Source organism: Entelurus aequoreus, linkage group LG04, assembly GCF_033978785.1.
Source record: "Entelurus aequoreus isolate RoL-2023_Sb linkage group LG04, RoL_Eaeq_v1.1, whole genome shotgun sequence".
Taxonomy (NCBI): Eukaryota; Metazoa; Chordata; class Actinopteri; order Syngnathiformes; family Syngnathidae; genus Entelurus; species Entelurus aequoreus.
Window position 1 is genome coordinate 3107723 of NC_084734.1, and position 21599 is coordinate 3129321.

The 21599-nt window shown below is 37.1% G+C and overlaps 1 protein-coding gene across 1 annotated transcript in view; it reads left to right on the forward strand.

The window, feature by feature from the left end:
• Positions 1 to 21599, forward strand: part of LOC133648188 (F-box and WD repeat domain-containing 11-B) — a 64242-nt gene that overhangs the window by 25638 nt on the left and 17005 nt on the right. The window contains exons 3-9 of the mRNA XM_062044015.1: positions 2322 to 2541; positions 2666 to 2852; positions 4676 to 4766; positions 6457 to 6594; positions 14863 to 14981; positions 18016 to 18265; positions 18459 to 18577. Of these exons, the coding sequence (XP_061899999.1) occupies positions 2322 to 2541; positions 2666 to 2852; positions 4676 to 4766; positions 6457 to 6594; positions 14863 to 14981; positions 18016 to 18265; positions 18459 to 18577 (1124 nt within the window). The remainder of the gene's footprint in view (positions 1 to 2321; positions 2542 to 2665; positions 2853 to 4675; positions 4767 to 6456; positions 6595 to 14862; positions 14982 to 18015; positions 18266 to 18458; positions 18578 to 21599) is intronic.

Here is a 21599-nt window from a genome sequence, read left to right on the forward strand (position 1 = left end):
AGATGTGAAAGTTTGATTGGATGATTGAAAGATTTATTGTTAATAAATGGGACGCTTTGCGTTCCCAAACAGTCATCTCTGTCCCGACAATCCCCTCCGTGGTAGCAGGAACCCCTATATACTACGGCAGGGGTCACCAACCTTTTTGAAACCAAGAGCTACTTCTTGGGTACTGATTAATGCTCATTTTAAACTTTTATGCAGAGAGGGAAATCACAACTAAGTCAATTTACCAAAAGTGTATTTATTAAACAGTTATTAAGCAGTGGCACAAACATTCATGTCATTTACAAAACAGAACATGCAATATTGTCAGAAACATTTTAAAACAAGCTATTAGTGCACTTTTGTGCATGTTGTCACTAAGATGACATATCAAAATAACACTAAATTAAAGTGCACTTTTTGTACAGAACGCCACTACAATAGTTTAAAACAAATAAAGTGCACTTTTGTGCATGATGTCACACAAGATATTTCAATAAGTGTCAAATAAAAATGAGCTGCATAATAGGAAATCAAATAGTGTATGTCCTTCACTGTGGTAGGTTCCTGCGGATGTTATCTCCTTCTGTTGTTGACTATTTTTTTCATACGGTGTTGATGTGCAGGTTGCTTCGCCATTTTGTGGGTGTGGCACTGGCCGGAGATGTTGACACGCGGAGTTTCAAGCACTCCTTATTCTCTAGCGGGTGACTTTTCAAATGATGCTACAAATTAGCAGTAATGCTACTTTTTGTAGCAACGCTTTTGCCGCATTCGTGACATATTACGGTTGTCTGTTCAACATCTTCCCGCTTGAAGCCAAACCACCGCTAGAAGATGGACCCCGTGCTGTTTTTCTCGGGAATTCATTCTTCCTTCATTTGTTACCAGATTCACACCTTCTTTCTCTCGTGTTACCACTCGCACCACTCCGCTAGCACCACAGCTAACGTTGCCCATGCCGCTACCTCTCTGCTCCGCGAGGGCGTATGACGTTGCACGCGCGACAGTATGTGACGTTTGTAAGAAGGTGCGCTTGTTTTACGTCTCTGTGAGAAGGAGAGACAAGAAAGAGTGAGAAGAGCATGTAGTGTAATGCCCGCAGCTAAAAGCAACTGCGTGAGAACGTATACTCGAATATCACAATATACCGTATTTCCTTGAATTGGCGCAGGGAATATAGTATTCGCACGTCTAGAATTACTGCCGGGTCAAACTCGTTTCTCAAAATAATTAACGCATGCTTGGCCTTATCGCCGGTTCATTATTAACGCCGGATCAAATTCGTTTCGCAAAATATTAATTTTATTATCGCATGTCTATAATTTTCGCCGGGTCAAACTCGTTTCGCAAAATATTTAGCATATGTCTAGAACTTCCGCCGGGTCAAATTCGTTACGTCACGGGTGACGATTTACCTGTCCTCATTTTCAAAATGGAGGAAGCTGATTTCAGTAGTTTGCAATCGCACAAAGGAAAAAAGATAAAGAGCTATTCAGTAGGATTTAAGGTCCAAGCTATTGAATACCGGTACGGTATGCTAAAAAGAACAGTAAGCAGCTATGTTTTATTAATATACCGTAGCTGCGTGTGTCAAATACGGTATGAGTCATTAAATGACTCCCGCCTCCTGGTGGTAGAGGGCGCTAGTGATCCTTCTTGCGACTTCCGGTACTGCAGAAGAAGTGACAACACGCAGCAACAGATCATCTCTTTTTTTTCCTCTCGCCTGAACTTTTAACATGGAGGATTACATACCGGTATCTAAAATAAAACAGTTTTCTAAACTGGACTTTCAATGGAAGCAGGAGGTAATAATTAAAGGGATATCTCCATCGAGACAGAGAGACTTTTAAAACTGAAGAAGGAAAATAAGGAAGACTTCTATAAACAAGTTATCGATGCTTTTGGTCAGAAGGAGCTGCAAATGGACTCCATTTATAAGTACAGGTAAGACCATATTAACGTTTTTTTTTTATTAAATGTGCTTTTCATGATGGTATGCTTACATCACACTCAAAGCGCACGCCTAAATTTACCGCATTCCTTTTGGTAAACGAGTGAGAAGAGGTTTTAAAATAATTAGCGCATGCACGGCCATCCCGCAGGCTTCCGGTAAACGCCGGAGTGACAGGAGGTTTTAAATTAATTAGCGCCCCTGCGGCTATTCAAGGAAATACGGTAGTCATTTTCTACATCGCACAGAGACAAACCCGCGATATATCGAGTATATTCGATATATCGCCCAGCCCTAATATGATGTTGCTGCCATTGTAGCCTCAATTTCCCTAAGTGTAACAGTCACTTATAACTTGAATGATTTGTTCTCCTCACAGCTTAGTAATGGTCCCGTTGTGGGGTCCCGTAAGCGCCCGTCAGAAGGGAACTACGAGAAGGAGAAGGAACACTGCATTGCCCTGTTCGACCAGTGGTCGGAGGCCGACCAAGTGGAATTTGTTGAGCGTCTGATATCCCGAATGTGCCACTACCAGCACGGCCACATTAACTCCTACCTCAAACCCATGCTGCAGAGGGACTTCATCACAGCGCTACCAGGTACGTACAGCTAACAGGAATAACCTGTGAACATATTCCAACGTGAATTGGATTGAGTCCAGAACACATTTCATAAGCGTTTTGTTGCGTCATGTATGTGATACATTTGTCCTGTCTTTTCCAGCTCAAGGCTTAGATCACATAGCAGAGAACATTTTGTCTTTCCTGGATGCACGTTCGCTCTGTGCGGCTGAGCTGGTGTGTAAGGAGTGGCAGAGGGTCATCTCCGAGGGTATGCTGTGGAAAAAGCTCATAGAACGTATGGTCCGCACTGACCCGCTGTGGAAAGGGCTCTCCGAAAGACACCAGTGGTAAGTTAGTATATACTGTATTTTTAAAGCCTACTTATAAGATATTTGTAGTGTTTGTATCATACTTTCTGGCATGTACAGTACAGGCCAAAAGTTTGGACACACCTCGTTCAATGCGTTTTCTTTATTTTCATGACTATTTACATTGTAGATTGTCACTGAAGGCATCAAAACTATGAATGAACACATGTGGAGTTATGTATTTAACAAAAAAAAGTGAAATATCGTATTTTTCGGAGTACAAGTCGCTCCGGAGTATAAGTCGCACCGGCCGAAAATGCATAATAAAGAAGGAAAATAACATATATAAGTCGCACTGGAGTATAAGTGGCATTTTTGGGGAAATGTATTTGATAAAACCCAACACCAAGAATAGACATTTGAAAGGCAATTTAAAATAAGTAAAGAATAGTGAACAACAGGCTGAATAAGTGTACGTTATATGAGGCATAAATAACCAACTGAGAACGTGCCTGGTATGTTAACGTAACATATTATGGTGAGAGTCATTCAAATAACTATAACATATAGAACATGCTATACGTTTCAGTGTTTCCCATAAACTGCCAAGATACCTGTGGTGGTGGGGGCGTGGCTATGGGCGTGGTCACCATGACATCATTAAGTAATTTGCATAATGTACTACAATGATATGGTTTTCTCTAAAAACGCTCAAAAAATGTATACTTACTAATTAATAATAACCGTTTTGTTTTAAACGTCCATCCATCCATCCATTTTACAATATAATTACAACACATTATGTACATATTCGATTACAGATTTGAACAATAAGTTATTCACTGAAATATATTTATTAATTGTGGTTCTTACAAAAAATATATCTTGTAAAAATATAAAAGCTAAAATGTCTCTTAAAGCTCTGCCCCTTTAATTAGTGCATACTAAATAATTTAACTTTAGCCTACTACTACAACCATATTATTTACCAGCAACATAAAGTGAAACAGAGGCAGAGGTGTCCTGCCACAGTCAGTAACAAATAAACAGAAAACAGTAGTGGTGGTAGATAGACACAAAGCTTCATCAAACATCTGATCCACTGAACAAAGAGCTCCAAAAATCTTGATCCTACACTTCTCTTTCGTAAAGTAAATCTGAACAGCCGATATGGGCATCTACATCAACTATATGATTTGCCTGAGAAGCTGGACAGGACCAAAAAAATAAATAAAATAAAACATTTTTTGTGGCGGCCTTAATTATTTCGTGGCGGGTCGCCACAAATAAATGGATGTGTGGGAAACACTGCGTTTACCAAACAATCTGTCACTCCTAATCGCTAAATCCCATGAAATCTTATACGTCTAGTCTCTTACGTGAATGAGATAAATAATATTATTTGATATTTTACGGTAATGTGTTAATCATTTCACACATAAGTCACTCCTGAGTATAAGTCGCACCGCCGGCCAAACTATGAAAAAAACTGCGACTTATAGTCCGAAAAATACGGTAACTGAAAACATGTTTTATATTCTAGTTTCTTCCAAATAGTCACCCTTCGCTCTGATTACTCCTTTGCACACTCTTGGCGTTCTCTCGATGAGCTTCAAGAGGTCGTCACCTGAAATGGTTTTCACTTCACAGGTGTCCTAGTTTTGATGCCTTCAGTGACAATCTACAATGTAAATAGTCATGAAAATAAAGAAAACACATTGAAATCATAAGGTGTGTCCAAACTTTTGGCCTGTACTGTACATTAAAAGTTTGGATATGTTTAAGACCATACTGTACAAGCATTAATTGTGGAATGTGGTTACGAAGAAACAAAATACAACTGATCTTTATTTTCCCAACAGGGAGAAATATCTGTTCAAAAACCGCACATTAGAAGTCCCACCCAACTCTTACTATCACTCCCTTTATCCCAAAATCATCCAAGACATAGAGGTAAGAGAATCCAAAGCAAATGTGAACTTTTGTGTAACTCTTAAGTACGAAACAATTTTCTTGATCTACAAGGGAGTTTACAGGATACATCACAGACCAACCAATGTCATGGATATTACACTGGTTCATCACAAATGTTTTGTTTAACTCTTTAACGTTTCCCATTTTTAAACTAACCACCTCTCTCTCATTTGACAATTAGTTGTATTTTCCTTTAACAACATACTATATTTATGTACACCAGGGGTCACCAACCTTTTTGAAAGCAAGAGCTACTTCTTGGGTACTGATTAATGCGAAGGGCTACCAGTTTGATACACACTTAAATAAATTGCCAGAAATAGCCAATTTGCTCAATTTACCTTTAACTCTATGTTATTATTAATAATCAATGATATTTACACTTAATTGAACGGTTTAAAAGAGGAGAAAACACGAAAAAATTGACAATTACATTTTTAAACACAGTTTATCTTCAATTTCGAGTCTTTAAAATTCAACCGAAAAAAAGAAGAGAAAAACTAGCTAATTCGAATCTTTTTGAAAAAATAAAAAAAAGAATTTATGGAACATCATTAGTAATTTTTCCTGATTAATATTACTTTTAGAATTTTGATGACATGTTTTAAATAGGTTAAAATCCAATCTACACTCTGTTAGAATATATAACAAATTGGACCAAGCTATATTTCTAACAAAGACAAATCATTATTTCTTGAAGTGAAGTGAAGTGAATTACATTTATATAGCGCTTTTTCTCAAGTGACTCAAAGCGCTTTACATAGTGAAACCCAATATCTAAGTTACATTCAAACCAGTGTGGGTGGCACTGGGAGCAGGTGGGTAAAGTGTCTTGCCCAAGGACACAACGGCAGTGACTAGGATGGCGGAAGCGGGGATCGAACCTGCAACCCTCAAGTTGCTGGCACGGCCGCTCTACCAACCGAGCTATACCGCCCCATATTTCTTCTAGATTTTCCAGAATAAACATTTTAAAATAAATTCAAAAGACTTTCAAATAAGATTTAAATTTGATTCTACAGATTTTCTAGATTTGCCAGAATATTTTTTTTGAATTTTAATCATAATAAGTTTAAAGAAATATTTCACAAATATTCTTCGTCGAAAAAACAGAAGCTAAAATGAAAAATTAAATTAAAATGTATTTATTATTCTTTACAATAAAAATAAAAAAATTACTTGAACATTGATTTAAATTGTCAGGAAGGAATTTAAAAGGTAAAAAGGTATATGTGTTTAAAAATCCTAAAATCATTTTTAAGGTTGTATTTTTTCTCTAAAATTGTCTTTCTGAAAGTTATAAGAAGCAAAGTAAAAAAAATAATGAATTTATTTAAACAAGTGAAGACCAAGTCTTTAAAATATTTTCTTGGATTTTCAAATTATATTTGAGTTTTGTCTCTCTTAGAATTAAAAATGTCGGGCAAAGCGAGACCAGCTTGCTAGTAAATAACTAAAATGTAAAAAATAGAGGCAGCTAACTGGTAAGTGCTGCTATTTGAGCTATTTTTAGAACAGGCCAGCGGGCTACTCATCTGGTCCTTACGGGCTACCTGGTGCCCGCGGGCACCGCGTTGGTGACCCCTGATGTACATCTTCTGACCAAAATATATTTTTTCTGCTTTTTGTATTGTTGTCTTTCTCATTACTGTACTTACTTTTCTTGCAGACTATTGAGGCTAACTGGCGATGTGGCAGACACAATTTGCAGAGGATTCAGTGTCGCTCGGAAAACAGTAAAGGGGTTTATTGTCTCCAGTACGATGACGACAAGATCATCAGTGGCCTTAGGGACAATTCCATTAAGGTTTGTGTCAGTGTGTTTTTACAATGTTCAAAATCTTGAGGTTGTTTGTATTTGCTACAGTGCTTCATTATTGAGACAAATTCAGGGAATTTGCAGGTTTTGATTGACAAAATTGTTTTCCAGTTTCTTACGTCCCAATGTAATGTCCCTCTAGTTGTGAATGTTAACCAAAATATAGAATTGAGTTTGAGTTTATTTCGAACATGCATGCATACAACATGATACATCACAATTTCCAGTTTTTTCTTTTCAACGGAGTAGGAAGAAGCAGAGCTTATGAAATCCTACCCCTGTTCCTTTAGAATGACAGCTGGTTTTGCAAATGAGTCCATTCCTCCCACAAACCTGTATCAATCATTAAATAACACAAACAACTCAACCAAATCATTCCATTTGAAGTTTAATGAAAACGACTCGTGCTTTTTCTGCTTTTTGCTCAAATCTTTCAATCAACATCAGTCCTAAATAGGGATGATGTTTGATAAGGAATTATCGAGTTCGAGCCTATTATCGAATCCTCTTATCGAACCGATTCCTTATCGATTCTCTTATCGATTCCAGATAGGTTGTTGTATATGGAAAAAAACACACAATATTTGGTTTAACAAAAGCTCACTTTTACTATATAATAAAAAAATAAAATCTAATAAATAAATAAATATTGACTGTTACCCACCTAAAAAAATAAAATAAAATAAATAAATATTGACTGTTGTTACCCAAAGTATATTAAGTGGGATTTTTCAGAGAAACAATATACAGCAACACAAAAACAACCTGTCTCTGTGATCACTATAGGTGTATAAATAATAATATAGTGTTAAATAAAATCAGTCCCTTGGGCACAAAACTGAAAATAATACAGCTCTCCAAAAAGTGCACTTCTGCTGCTATTTGACATAACTGTTTGTTATGATGCTTTGACATTTTTGCACTTTATTTCTTTATTGAAAGAACATTCTATGAAGAGAAAAGTTGTTTGCAAATGTGGTTACAATGCTAAAAAATGAAAAGTTAAAGCTAAAAAAAAGAAATACACTTTATTGAGTAAACATTATTTCTTTATGGGGGAAAAATGTCATGAGCTAGAGAATATTACAACTACATTACCCAGCATGCAACGGGAGTTACGAGCATGCGCGGTAGCCCCGAAAAGTGTTTCATGTTGCCACGCTGTGAAAGTAAACGTCAAGAACTCAGCCAACACGCCTCGTCTGCATTATTTATAATTAGACCGACAATACATCTACAGTGTGATTTTGTTTTGTTTACAAGGAAAGAAAAACAAAAGTTAAGAAAGGGAGATATGTTGTATATATATGTATGTGCTGCGGTTGTTTTAAGAAGGTTGCGACAGCTGCCGTAAAGGAGGTGCGTTGCTAGCCTGGTTGCTATGTTTCCGCTTGGTGGTAAAAGTGTTGGTCATGTGTTTTACCCTGCTCAAATCTCTCAGTAAAGTTATTCGATGGATTATAGCTTTTGTTTTGAACTTTATTACACCTTGGAGCGCTTTTTCCCGTCCATTGTTTTCCTGCTTTCGCTATCTGCGCCTAATGACTGAGCTACGTGACGTCATTTCTTGTGATGTCTCACGGAGCATTTCTGGTCGGGACGGGATTCGAATAAAGAATCAACTCTTTTCCTTTACTATAGTCAGTATTATTTGCGGATGATACAACAGCGTTTTGTTCAGGAGAGAACACACAGGAGATAATACAAATAATAACAGAAGAAATTAACAAATTAAAAAGATGGTTTGACAAAAACAGACTATCGTTGAATCTTAGTAAAACTAAAATAATGCTATTTGGTAACAGTAGAAGAGAAAGTCAAACACAAATACAAATAGACGGAATAGAAATTGAAAGAGTAAACGAAACCAAATTTCTAGGTATAATGATTGATGATAAATTGAACTGGAAATCTCACGTAAAAAATATACAACATAAAGTTGCAAGAAACACGTCAATAATGAATAAAGCAAAACATGTTCTAGACCAAAAATCCCTTCATATTCTCTACTGCTCACTAGTGTTACCATATCTGAGCTACTGTGTAGAAATATGGGGAAATAATTACAAAAGTACACTTCATTCATTAACGGTGTTACAAAAAAGATCAGTTAGAATAATACATAATGTTGGATATAGAGAACATACAAACCCTTTATTTATTGAATCAAAAATACTGAAATTCCACGACATAGTGAATTTGCAAACAGCTAAAATTATGCACAAAGCAAACTATAACCTGCTACCCAAGAATATACAACAATTCTTCTCAAAAAGAGGAGAAATATAATCTTAGAGAAAAACGTAATTTAAAACATTTGTTTGCACGTACAACACTTAAGACCTTCAGTATATCAGTATGTGGAATTAAATTATGGAATGGATTAAGCAAAGCAATCAAACAATGTACTAATATGATCCACTTCAAGAAACTCTTCAAACTTAAAGTGTTTACAAAGTACAATGAAGAAGAACCATGACAAACATTCTCAATTTATTTCATCCATCCATTCATTCATTCTTAAAGTAATCTTACTTATCTCATCATATGAAATATGACTTACTTCACCAATTATTATTATTAAATTCTTACTATTATTTATTTATTTATTTTTATTGTAATTACTTATGGAGTTTATTGTGAAAAAATTGTGAACAGGAAGTGAACAAAAAGTTTTGCAACTGTTATGTAAAGAAAAGGGGTAGGATTAAATAAGCTCTGCTTCTTCCTACTCCTTTTCGAACATGTTGAAAAGAAACTGGAAATTGTGATGTATCATGTTGTATGCTTGCATGTTCGAAATAAACTCAAACTCAAACTCAAACTCAATAGTGGTCTCGATAACGGGTACCGGTTCTCAAAAAGGGATTCGAGTCCGAGGACTCGGTTCTTTTCTTATCAAACAACCGGGAAAACCGGTTTCGAGTATCATCCCTAGTCCTAAATAATCATTATTAATTAAATGAGCATTGAAGGTGTTAATAAGGAGGAAAAAAAGCATGAAATGTTTATTATTTTTATTTAGGACTGGAGTTGGATCATGAGATTTGAGCAAAAAAGTAGTTAAAGTTAAAGTACCAATGATTGTCACACACACACTAGGTGTGGTGATATGTGTCCTCTGCATTTGACCCATCCCCTTATTCACCGCCTGGGAGGCGAGGGGAGCAGTGGGCAGCAGCAGTGGCTGCGCCCGGGAATCATTTTTTGGTGATTTAATCCCCAATTCCAACCCTTGATGCTGAGTGCCAAGCAAGGAGGTAGTGGGTCCCATTTTTTTTAAGTCTTTGGTATGACTCGGCCGGGGTTTGAACTCACAACCTACCGATCTCAGGGTGGACACTCTAACCACAAGGCCACTGAGTAGGTAGAAAATATGGATCCAAAAATGTTTTTATACACTCTTAAAGGAGCTATTTGCAACATTTACACAGAAGCCGAGAGGGCGCTAACTTTCCAATGTGTATTACGCAGTATAACCCGCCCTTTTACAGCTTCTAGGACGTAATGACGTACACCAGGGGCCGTACTTATCAAGCTTCTTAGAATTACTCCTAAGAAGTCTGCTAAGAGTTGACTTAAGAGTAAATAAATTCTTCGCTGAAAGCTGCACTTAAAAGTTAGTTATCAAGCGTCTTACTCACACTTTCAGCGAAGTGTAGGACTGAATCTTAAGTGTCACACTCAGAGCTGAATTACGACATTACTATGTGCCGTAAACGCAATTTTAGGTGACGTCATTTCTGTGTCCATAGAAATGACCAATCACGGAAGGGAATCCCTTGTCTAAGAATAAAGAAATATCTTGGAAATATTTAAGTGGACAATGGGAGTGTATATTTTGACAATAAACTACAAAATAATACAAAACAAACTAGTCCCCGCCGGCACTCACGCTACCGCTCCCTCTCTTCTCTCGCCCACACACTCACTGACGTCACTCACCTCACGGCCACACACATACGCTACTGTCATAACATTTTCTTTCCAATTCATTAATTAGGCAACTAATTTGAAACTGGTGTGGGTGGCTCTATATATACTAGCCCACTGCAGACACATGCAGAAATCAGCAAGGAATCGAAAAGTATTAAATCTGACAAAAATAATATCCGCTCTGTCTAAGCGATACCGTTTGATCAGCTGCTCGTCATCAAAAAAAACAAAACATTGTTCCGTTCCCTGAACGTTCGCGCACGTCTCTCTCGCCTCAGTGCCATCCCCTGCTGGCAACTCCTAACCACTTAAGACACCTCTGAAGGTCTCTTAAATATCGTGGAGAGTAGGAGTGATTCTTAGACTTAAGAACGTTGATAAAAAGCTTTTATTCTTAAGTTTGAGAGTAGGACTAAATTTCGCAAATTCTCAGGACTTAAGTGTAAAATGGCACTCTAAGAAGCTTGATAAGTACGGCCCCAGATGTGTACGTACAGTGTTTCCCATAAACTGCCAAGATACCTGTGGCGCTGGGGGCGTGGCTATGGGCGTGGTCACCATGACATCATCGAGTAATTTGCATAACTTACTACAATGATATGATTTTCTCTAAAAAGGCTAAAAAAATGTATACTTACTAATTAATAATAACAGTTTTGTTTTAAACGTCCATCCATCCATCCGTTTTACAATATAATTACAACACTACATATTTATATACAGATTTAAACAATAAGTTATTCACTGAAATATATTTATTAATTGTGGTTCTTACAAAAAATATATCTTATAAAATATAAAAGCTAAAATGTCTCTTAAAGCTCGGCCCCTTTAATTAGTGCATACTAAATAATTTAACTTTAGCCTACTACTACAACCATATTATTTACCAGCAACATAAAGTGAAACAGAGGCATAGGTGTCCTGCCACAGTCGGTAACAAATAAACAGAAAACAGTAGTGGTCAAATACAAATAAGGCAACAAGAGAAGTATCCTACACTTCTCTTTTGTAAAGTAAATCTGAACAGCCTATATGGGCATCTACATCAACTATATGATTTGCCTGAGAAGCTGGACACGATAAAAAAAAAATTGTATTATTTTATTTGTGGCGGACGTAATTCTTTTCGTGGCGGGCCGCCACAAATAAATGAATGTGTGGGAAACACTGACGTATCACATGCACGCACATTAACCTTGGGCGTTGTTAGCTAATAATAGCGATTTGGATAGTTTTTGGTCACCTGTCATTGAATGTATAAGGTATAACAACAACAACAACATAACTGCAAATATTTAGTTGCTTCTCTTGGACTGCTTTTGTATGCGTGCACGTGTTTACGTGACAGGTCGAGTGACAGCCATAAACACCAATAATTTTCTTTTGGGCGGGCAAAAATGTTTACTACATAAACTTAGTATTTGTGAAAAATATAGACAATTTGAAATCAAATGTTTTGTTAAACTAGTAAGAGTAACAAAACCTAGCCAATGGTGTTCTTGTATTTTTGGGGGTTTAAAAAGCATTGCAAACAGCCTTTTTAATTCTCTAAAGACATGTTCATCGTTTTGCTCCTCTATTCGGCTAAAATTATTTCCCAGTGTATCTCTAAAAGTACCGTAATTTCCGGACTATAAGCCGCACCTGACTATAAGCCGCACCAGCTAAATTTAGGGGAAAATACAGATTGCTCCATATATAAGCCGCACCCGACTATAAGCCGCAGGGTTTTGATGTGTAATTAGCGTAGTATATAGGGGTTCCTGCTACCACGGAGGGGATTGTCGGGACAGAGATGACTGTTTGGGAACGCAAAGAGTCCCATTTATTAACAATAAATCTATGGCGTCACATTAGTACCAAAAATCCAAGCGCGTAAAAACTGTTATCGCGCGCTGATTCCCCACTTCGTGCGCGCGCGCGACACCCTTTTGCGCGCACGTGGTGCCTTTGTGCGCGCGCGCGGCGCCTTCTTGCGTGCGCGCGGTGCCTTTCTGCGTGCGCGCTGTCTCGTTCTGCTGTCATGTTTCATTTTGGTACTTTGGGGGCGGGCATGCTTAGACCGCCCCTTCTTTCTGATTGGCTTTGAGCAATCAGAAGTATAGCAGGGCGGGTCATCGTCAATATGTATCAAGATTTACTGAGGAAGAAGTGGATAAAAAAATGTTGGCTGAAAAAGAGGTAAGTTATTGAACTGGTTTAGAGTGATTGTAAGGGTACTATTACTAAAAATAATAATAATACATTTTTATTTATAAAGCACTTTTCATACATTTAAAATGCAGCTCAAAGTGCTTTACATAGTTAAAAACAAAATGAGAAATAACGCCCACACCCCATGAAGACAGTCAAACATGTACATACAAATAAACAAACAACAACAACAATAATAATAACAACACAATGACAATAGCCAATCACAGGAACCCTCTGGACGTGGAGATCCAGAGGGCTCTTTGAGGAAACACTAGATGATCAAATAAATGGATTAAAAATAATTAAAATACACATCAGGTAAAAGTCCAAAAATAATATGAAATAAGATAAGATATAATCAAACATAAAAATAAACTACAATATGAAAAACTATAAAATAAAATAAAATACAATAAAAACTGAAATATAAATATAATAAAACCATATAAAAATAGGCTAAGATATGATATAACATAAAAATAAGCTAAGATATGATAAAACATAAAAATAACTAATACTAATAGAATAATCTTGCACATTGGGCCTAATATTTGTGTAGCAAAGTGGTTTTTGAATTCGAGCAATGTAATCTGAAAGATGTTTAAAATATCAACAATTAATGTTAATATTTTTGAAACAATATACTTCTCATAACATGAGTATCTGTGTGCATGAGAGAGTGTAAAGAAAAGCATTGCTATAGTTTCACTTCATCTGCCTTTTTTTACAACCTACTTGAAGTTGTATTTTTCTTTTTTTTTTTTCAAAGCCAATCAGAAAGAAGCGGCGGTCTGAGCATGCCCGCCCCCAAAGTACCAAAATGAAACATGACAGCGCACAGACCGAGACCGGGCGCGCGCAGAAAGGCACCGCGCGCGCGCAAAAGGGTGTCGCGTGCGCGCACGAAGTGGAGAATCAGCACGCGACAACAGTTTTTACGCGCTTGGATTTTTGGTACTAATGTGACGCCATATAAATCTTTCAATCATTCAATCAAACTTTCACATCTTTGACATGGCGAACAGCATTCGTGCAGAGTACAAATAATACAACGGTGCAAAGTAATACAAAGTGCTCGCCTGTACGTTATCAAAATAACCAGCCTACATATGAAAGTCAGTCTTTAATCATTGTGTCATCGTCTTCCTGCTGCGTACTAAAACCACCGAAATCCTCTTCGTCGGTGTCGGAGAAGAACAGGCCGTAAATAAGCCGCACCCTTGTATAAGCCGCAGGGACCAGAACGAGGGGTAAAAGTAGCGGCTTATAGTCTGGAAATTACGGTATTTGAGATGAATATATTAAAATTAAACATGAAACAAAACCCTCTTAGGGAAAAATATTCCATTCGGATGAACAGAACCGCAGTATGGCCAAAAATGGAGCAAAAATGTACTTCAAAGGACGACAAAGTCCCCTAATTTACTCTGGGGGTATGTCACAGCGCGTACTGATAGCATCTAATGTCACATTGGACTTTAAGGTTTGTTTTCCTCTGTGGATGAGGAAGTGAAACTTTACTGTTGGCACATTTTCGTCCCTCCAAATGGCCTCAACCGGCATGTAGTAATTAGCATTGATCTGACGAGTGCGTGCTGCATCATCAGAAGAGACGACCCCACGCGTTCATATTGAAGTCTACATAAATGTGCATGTGGTTATTTTCTACTATAACTGGATATTTATGAGAGTACCCTTTTATTTGGCTCGATACACATCATCATCTTCCTGCCGTTGGCCTTAACCAGCAGACTGTGAAAAAGCAAAAAAGTCAATTATTGGCTAAAAGGGCTCAACTCCAGTGGTGGTTTTGTGTCCCACTTATCTGCCCGGCCTGGGAGAAGAGGAAGAGAAGAGGAAGAAGAGCAGGGGAGGATGGAGGGAACGAAGTGGATTTGTCATCTTATTGTTCTGCGCCCAGGGACGCACTAAATTGCGCTGCAACCGCACACGTACAGCTCCCCTCCGCAGCGGGGAAATGGGGCGTAAACAGAACACGAGCATCACAATGACAAATGGCCTTTCTTTGCATGACCTAAATCTGCACCCAATCCAAAATCACTAATTTACTCCTCTCCTTGTGTGTCCTCTGTGTTGTATTGTTTCTCTGTGTACCTGCAGATATGGGATAAACAGTCACTGGAGTGTCTGAAAATACTGACTGGTCACACAGGTTCAGTGTTGTGCCTCCAGTATGATGAGAGGGTCATCGTCACTGGGTCCTCTGACTCAACCGTCAGGTATGAACACATCTTGTCGCATATAACAAACATGCATCCTTTTCAAGCTGCTCGGCATGTGGGCATTCACGAGCAAGAGTCTTTACCGTATTTACTGTACACAGTAAGCAACTCATTGGCGTCATATGAATGCTTACGTTCAAATATGTGATATAGTGGTATCAAATTATCGCTGTGTTTGCGATTAGTCATATTCAGCGTTATATTTCTCTATCTGTAATGTTGCAATCTCCGTATGCCCACGAGTTGCTTGACTGAGAGCAACGACGGTACTGCCTTGTGACACAAAGATAGTATGTAGCCATGGTGAAAAAGGAGGTATCACTCTGTCACGAGACTTGGACAGTCATGTAAAATAGTGTGAATAAGATAAATTATATCCCATCATCACAAACTTAAATAAGTGTGCTTATGGTTTGTATAAGTTTGAATGTTGTCTTGTTTTAGCGTATGGAAGACCATGCTTTATCTATCTGTTACACTATTACAAATAGCGTCACTTCCTGGTGTGTGTTGACCCACATTAAGCTGACTTTATACTATAATAACTAGGGATGATGTTATGATTATGATAATATTATTATTATTATTATTTTTTTTTTTTTAAATGTGTGCTTACGGACTGTATCCCTGCAGACTGTATTGATCTATATTGATATATAATGTATATATTGTGTTTTTTATGTTGATTTAATAAAATAAAAAAATATATTTAATTTTTTATTTTTTTTAATTTCTTGTGCGGCCTGGTACCAATTGGTCGTCCGGTGGTTGGGTACCACTGCCCTAAACCACTATTAGTAACGTATGCTAGTACTGTGAATAATGGGTCTGTTTTATTTATTTTATATTATTGGAAGCAGAGAAAAAAGGAACAAGTTCAACATATATAGAATACTCTGAAAAATGTTGTTATTGTATTCTTGATGTGTTAATAACTTTATTAGATAGACTTGATGTTTTATTTTGATAAATAAAAGACTGCATCTGTCCAAGTCTGTTAAAAACGATAACATTTACAATTGCATTTACAAAGTCACTTTTTTGGGTTTTACATACACATGTGTATGTATGTATATAAACACACACACACACACACACACACACATATATATATATATATATATATATATATATATATATATATATATATATATATATATATATATATATATATATATATATATATATATATATATATATATATATATATATATACTACCGTTCAAAAGTTTGGGGTCACTCTAACAATTTTGTGGAATAGCCTTCATTTCTAAGAACAAGAATAGACTGTCGAGTTTCAGATGAAAGTTATTTTTTCTGGCCATTTTGAGCGTTTAATTGACCCCGCAAATGTGATGCTCCAGAAACTCAATCTGCTCAAAGGAAGGTCAGTTTTGTAGCTTCTGTAACGAGCTAAACTGTTTTCAGATGTGTGAACATGATTGCACAAGGGTTTTCTAATAATCAATTAGCCTTCTGAGCCAATGAGCAAACACATTGTACCATTAGAACACTGGAGTGATAGTTGCTGGAAATGGGCCTCTATACACCTATGTAGATATTGCACCAAAAAGCAGACATTTGCAGCTAGAATAGTCATTTACCACATTAGCAATGTATAGAGTGTATTTCTTTCAAGTTAAGACTAGTTTAAAGTTATCTTCATTGAAAAGTACAGTGCTTTTCCTTCAAAAATAAGGACATTTCAATGTGACCACAAACTTTTGAACGGTAGTGTATATATAAAAAACAGTACAGGCCAAACGTTTGGACACACCTTTGTTTCAATGAGTGTTCTTTATTTTCAAGACTATTTACATTGTATATTGTCACTGAAGGCATCAAAACTATGACACCTATGAAGTGAAATCCATTTCAGGTGACTACCTCTTGAAGCTCATTAAGAGAATGCAAAGAGTGTGCAAAGCAGTAATCAGAACAAAGGGTGGCTATTTTGAAGAAACTAGACTATAAAACGTGTTTTCAGTTATTTCACCTTCTTTTGTTAAGTACATAACTCCACATGTGTTCATTCATAGTTTCGATACCTTCAGTGACAATTTACAATGTAAATAGTCATGAAAATAAAGAAAACCCATTGAATGAGAAGGTGTGTGTGTATATATATATATATATATATATATATATATATATATATATATATATATATATATATATATATATATATATATATATATATATATATATATATATATATTATTCCCAACACTAAATTTATTTGTCAATTTGATGATGAGTTACCGTTTTTGTGACCATGATAGGTGCCTCTAACCTGCATCATTCTTGATGGCCAGAAGAGGGCAACCTTGCATTGCATTCATAAAATGTTGCTTATCTACTTTATTTATCAACTAGTTCAGTAAACTGTCACATTAATGGTATTAACTGATTTTTTTTTTCACCAGTTAATTATTATACCATGCTACTGGTAATTATTATATCATGCTACTGGTAATTATTATACCATGCTACTGGCTTCATAGAACAACAAGTCTGTGCCTTGGGACAAACCTGTACATTTGACCTTCAAAATGCAAGTTCAGAGCTTGATTCTTGATTCTAATATGGAGTATCACCTGAACTGTGATCTTTTGAGCGGTGCCCAGGAAAAAAATGTGACTTCAGCTATTTAGCATCAACTTACCAGGAACTTGTCCATAGTGTTCTGCAAGTCACACCTGGTTCTTAAGACGCAGCACAGTCACATGCTCTTCTTGTCTGTTTACGTGCAGGCATGCAGTGTTTTAAACTACTTTGCATTATATTCTCATGTTTGCATGCAGTGTTTTAAACTAGTTTGCATTATATTCTCATGTTTATGTTCAATTTGGCTGCTTTTACTCACTTTTTTATTCAACTTTCTTTCCTGCATCTCCACGCCTCCCCCTGCATCCTCTCGATCTTCTGAATTTCTTTCCTGGCCAATTTCACCTCTAAACCTCGCTCCTTCCTGTCGTCTCCGTCTCTCCTCTTTGCTCCGGCGTTCCACCGCCCTTCCCTTCTGCTACAGGGTGTGGGAGGTGACGACGGGCGAGGTACTGAACACGCTGATCCACCACAACGAGGCCGTGCTTCATTTACGTTTCGCCAACGGCCTGATGGTCACGTGTTCCAAGGACCGCTCGATTGCTGTGTGGGACATGGCGTCTCCAACAGACATCAGCTTACGGCGCGTCCTCGTGGGTCACCGGGCTGCCGTCAACGTGGTCGATTTTGATGACAAATATATTGTCTCTGCCTCAGGGGACCGCACCATCAAGGTAACAGCAAACTGAGATCTTATTCACAGTTCGGTGTGTTACATAAAGCTTCTTTTTATCTTTACATTCGTCCATAAGTCCATACCTGTCTTTCAATGCATAACTGGTTTTCCCACACCTGAAACTCACTCTGTAATGTCTTCTAAAGGACGATAATCGTCATTTTACAAGTTTTCCTTTTGCTCTTGTGCAGGTATGGAGCACCAGCACCTGTGAATTTGTCCGTACTTTAAACGGTCATAAGCGAGGCATCGCCTGTCTACAGTATCGGGATAGACTGGTTGTCAGCGGCTCATCTGATAACACAATTAGGTATGTTTGACACGCCGCTCGAACGGGCCTGTTTCCTCCACAAAGGCGTATGATCTATGATGAGATGAAGACTTTACCGCACATCCTGGCGCTTATGTTAACAGAGGATGTGACTGGCTTTTGAACTGATTCCCCACAGAAGGTTGTTCCTTCCAAAACCTCTGAAGTATATGAAAAAAATAGACTGGAGTATAATACTGCTGTCTCGCTACCACCAAAATGTTTGGTCAATTAATCACATTTATGCCACAGCAAAGAACATTCCCTTACTCCGGTGTAATATATAATGTTAACAAGTCTGTAAAGTGAAAGCTGGATTTACAAACTTAATTGGCTCTTGAACAGGGTTTGTTATAAAAAAGCTGTTATAGTGAAGCAAATTACTTCATAAGAAACAATGTAAACATGACAAAGTTAAAGTACTAATGATTGTCACACACACACTAGGTGTGGCAAAATTATTCTCTACATTTGACCCATCACCCTTGATCACCCCCCGGGAGGTGAGGGGAGCAGTGGGCAGCAGCATTGGCCGGGGGGTCACCAACCTTTTTGAAACCAAGAGCTACTTCTTGGGTACTGATAAATGTGAAGGGCTACCAGTTTGATACACACTTAAATAAATTGCCAGAAATAGCCAATTTGCTCAATTTACCTTTAAATCTATGTTATTATTAATAATTAATGATATTTGCACTTAATTGAACGGTTTAAAAGAGGAGAAAACACCAAAAAAATTACAATAAAATTTTGAAACATAGTTTATCTTCAATTTCGACTCTTTAAAATTCAAAATTCAACCGAAAAAAAGAAGAGAAAAACTAGCTAATTCGAATCTTTTTGAAAAAATTAAAAAAAGAATTTATGGAACATCATTAGTAATTTTTCCTGATTAAGATTAATTTTAGAATTTTGATGACATGTTTTAAATAGGTTAAAATCCGATCTGCACTTTGTTAGAATATATAACAAATTGGACCAAGCTATATTTCTAACAAAGACAAATCATTATTTCTTCTACATTTTCCAGAACAAAAATTTGAAAAGAAATTCAAAAGACTTTGATATAAGATTTAAATTTGATTCTACAGATTTTCTAGATTTGCCAGAATATTTTTTTTGAATTTTAATCATAATAAGTTTGAAGAAATATTTCACAAATATTCTTCGTCGAAAAAACAGAAGCTAAAATGAAGAATTAAATTAAAATGTATTTATTATTCTTTACAATAAAAAAAATAAATTTACTTGAACATTGGTTTAAATTGTCAGGAAAGAAGAGGAAGGAATTTAAAAGGTAAAAAGGTATGTGTTAAAAATCCTAAAATCATTTTTAAGGTTGTATTTTTTCTCTAAAATTGTCTTTCTGAAAGTTATAAGAAGCAAAGTAAAACAATTCATGAATTTATTTAAACAAGTGAAGACCAAGTCTTTAAAATATTTTCTTGGATTTTCAAATTCTATTTGAGTTTTGTCTCTCTTAGAATTAAAAATGTCGGGCAAAGCGAGACCAGCTTGCTAGTAAATAAATAAAGTTTAAAAAATAGAGGCAGCTCACTGGTAAGTGCTGCTATTTGAGCTATTTTTAGAACAGGCCAGCGGGCTACTCATCTGGTCCTTACGGGCTACCTGGTGCCCGCGGGCACCGCGTTGGTGACCCCTGCTCTAGTGCGACTTATATATGTTTTTTTTCCTTCTTTATTATGCATTTTCGACCGGTGCGACTTATACTCCGGAGCGATTTATAATCCGAAAAACACGGTAATAACAGTCAAAACAACAACTATCTAACTGTCCTTATTTGTAGCCGCCACGCACACACACAGTCACTAGCCCCTGTGGTGCACTCAGAACTCCTTTACTTTAACAGACAGTTTTGTACAATAATTAGATAATAGAGGAAACAAATTAAATCTACTTTAAATTGCTGGTTATTTTTTTTGCGTGCCATGGTAGAGGGGCTTTGGGTCAAAGTGGAGAACACTGTGGATACTTCCTAAATGTTTCAAACCACACATCGCTTGTCAATTGCTTTTTTTGGACTCATATTGAGCTTGAAGAATATATGAAAATGTTGCAAAAAGGCTAAATGACATTTACAAAGTAGATCATACTGTATTTTTTGCACTATAAGTCGCAGTTTTTTTTCATAGTTTCATAGTGCGACTTATACTCGGGAGCGACTTATGTGTGAAATTTTCAACACATTACCGTAAAATATCAAATACCGTATTTTCCGCACCATAAGCCGCCCCGTGTTGTAAGCCGCACCTTCAATGAATGGCATATTTCAAAACTTTGTTTACCTATTAGCCGCCCCGTGCTATTAGCCGCACCTACGCTACGCTAAAGGGAATGTCAAAAAAACAATCAGATAGGTCAGTCAAACTTTAATAATATATTACAAACCAGCGTTCTAACAACTCTGTTCACTCCCAAAATGTAATGTGCAAATGTGCAATCACAAAAATAGTAACACTCAAAATAGTGCCGAGCAATAGCAACATCAATAACTCAACGTTGCTCATACGTTAGTGTCACACGACACACAAAATAAACATTTAAAGCTCACTTTCTGAAGTTATTACTCATCCACAAATCCCTCGAATTCTTCTTGTTCGGTGTGCTTCACTTGTTTTTTGACACCATCTGTGATGTGGACGCGCATGCAGTCGTAGATCAACAGGGATGGAGCTGCGTGAAAAAAGTCACCCGGTCTCTTCGCTCATTTTTTCTTCATCCATCCATCCCTTCGAGTTAGCTTTTATGATGACGCCGGCTGGAAAGTTCTCTTTTGGCAAGGTCTTCCTTTTGAATATCACCGTGGGTTGGAAGTTTCTGGCCGTTAGCATGGCAAGCTAGAACCACGGTGAAGGACGACTTCTCATTCCCTGTGGTGCGAATATTCACCGTACGTGCTCCCGTTGTATCCACAGTGCGGTTCACAGGAATATCAAAAGTCAGTGGAACCTTGTACGCGTGTCTCTTAGTAAGAGACATTTTGTGGTCTTTACAGAAACAC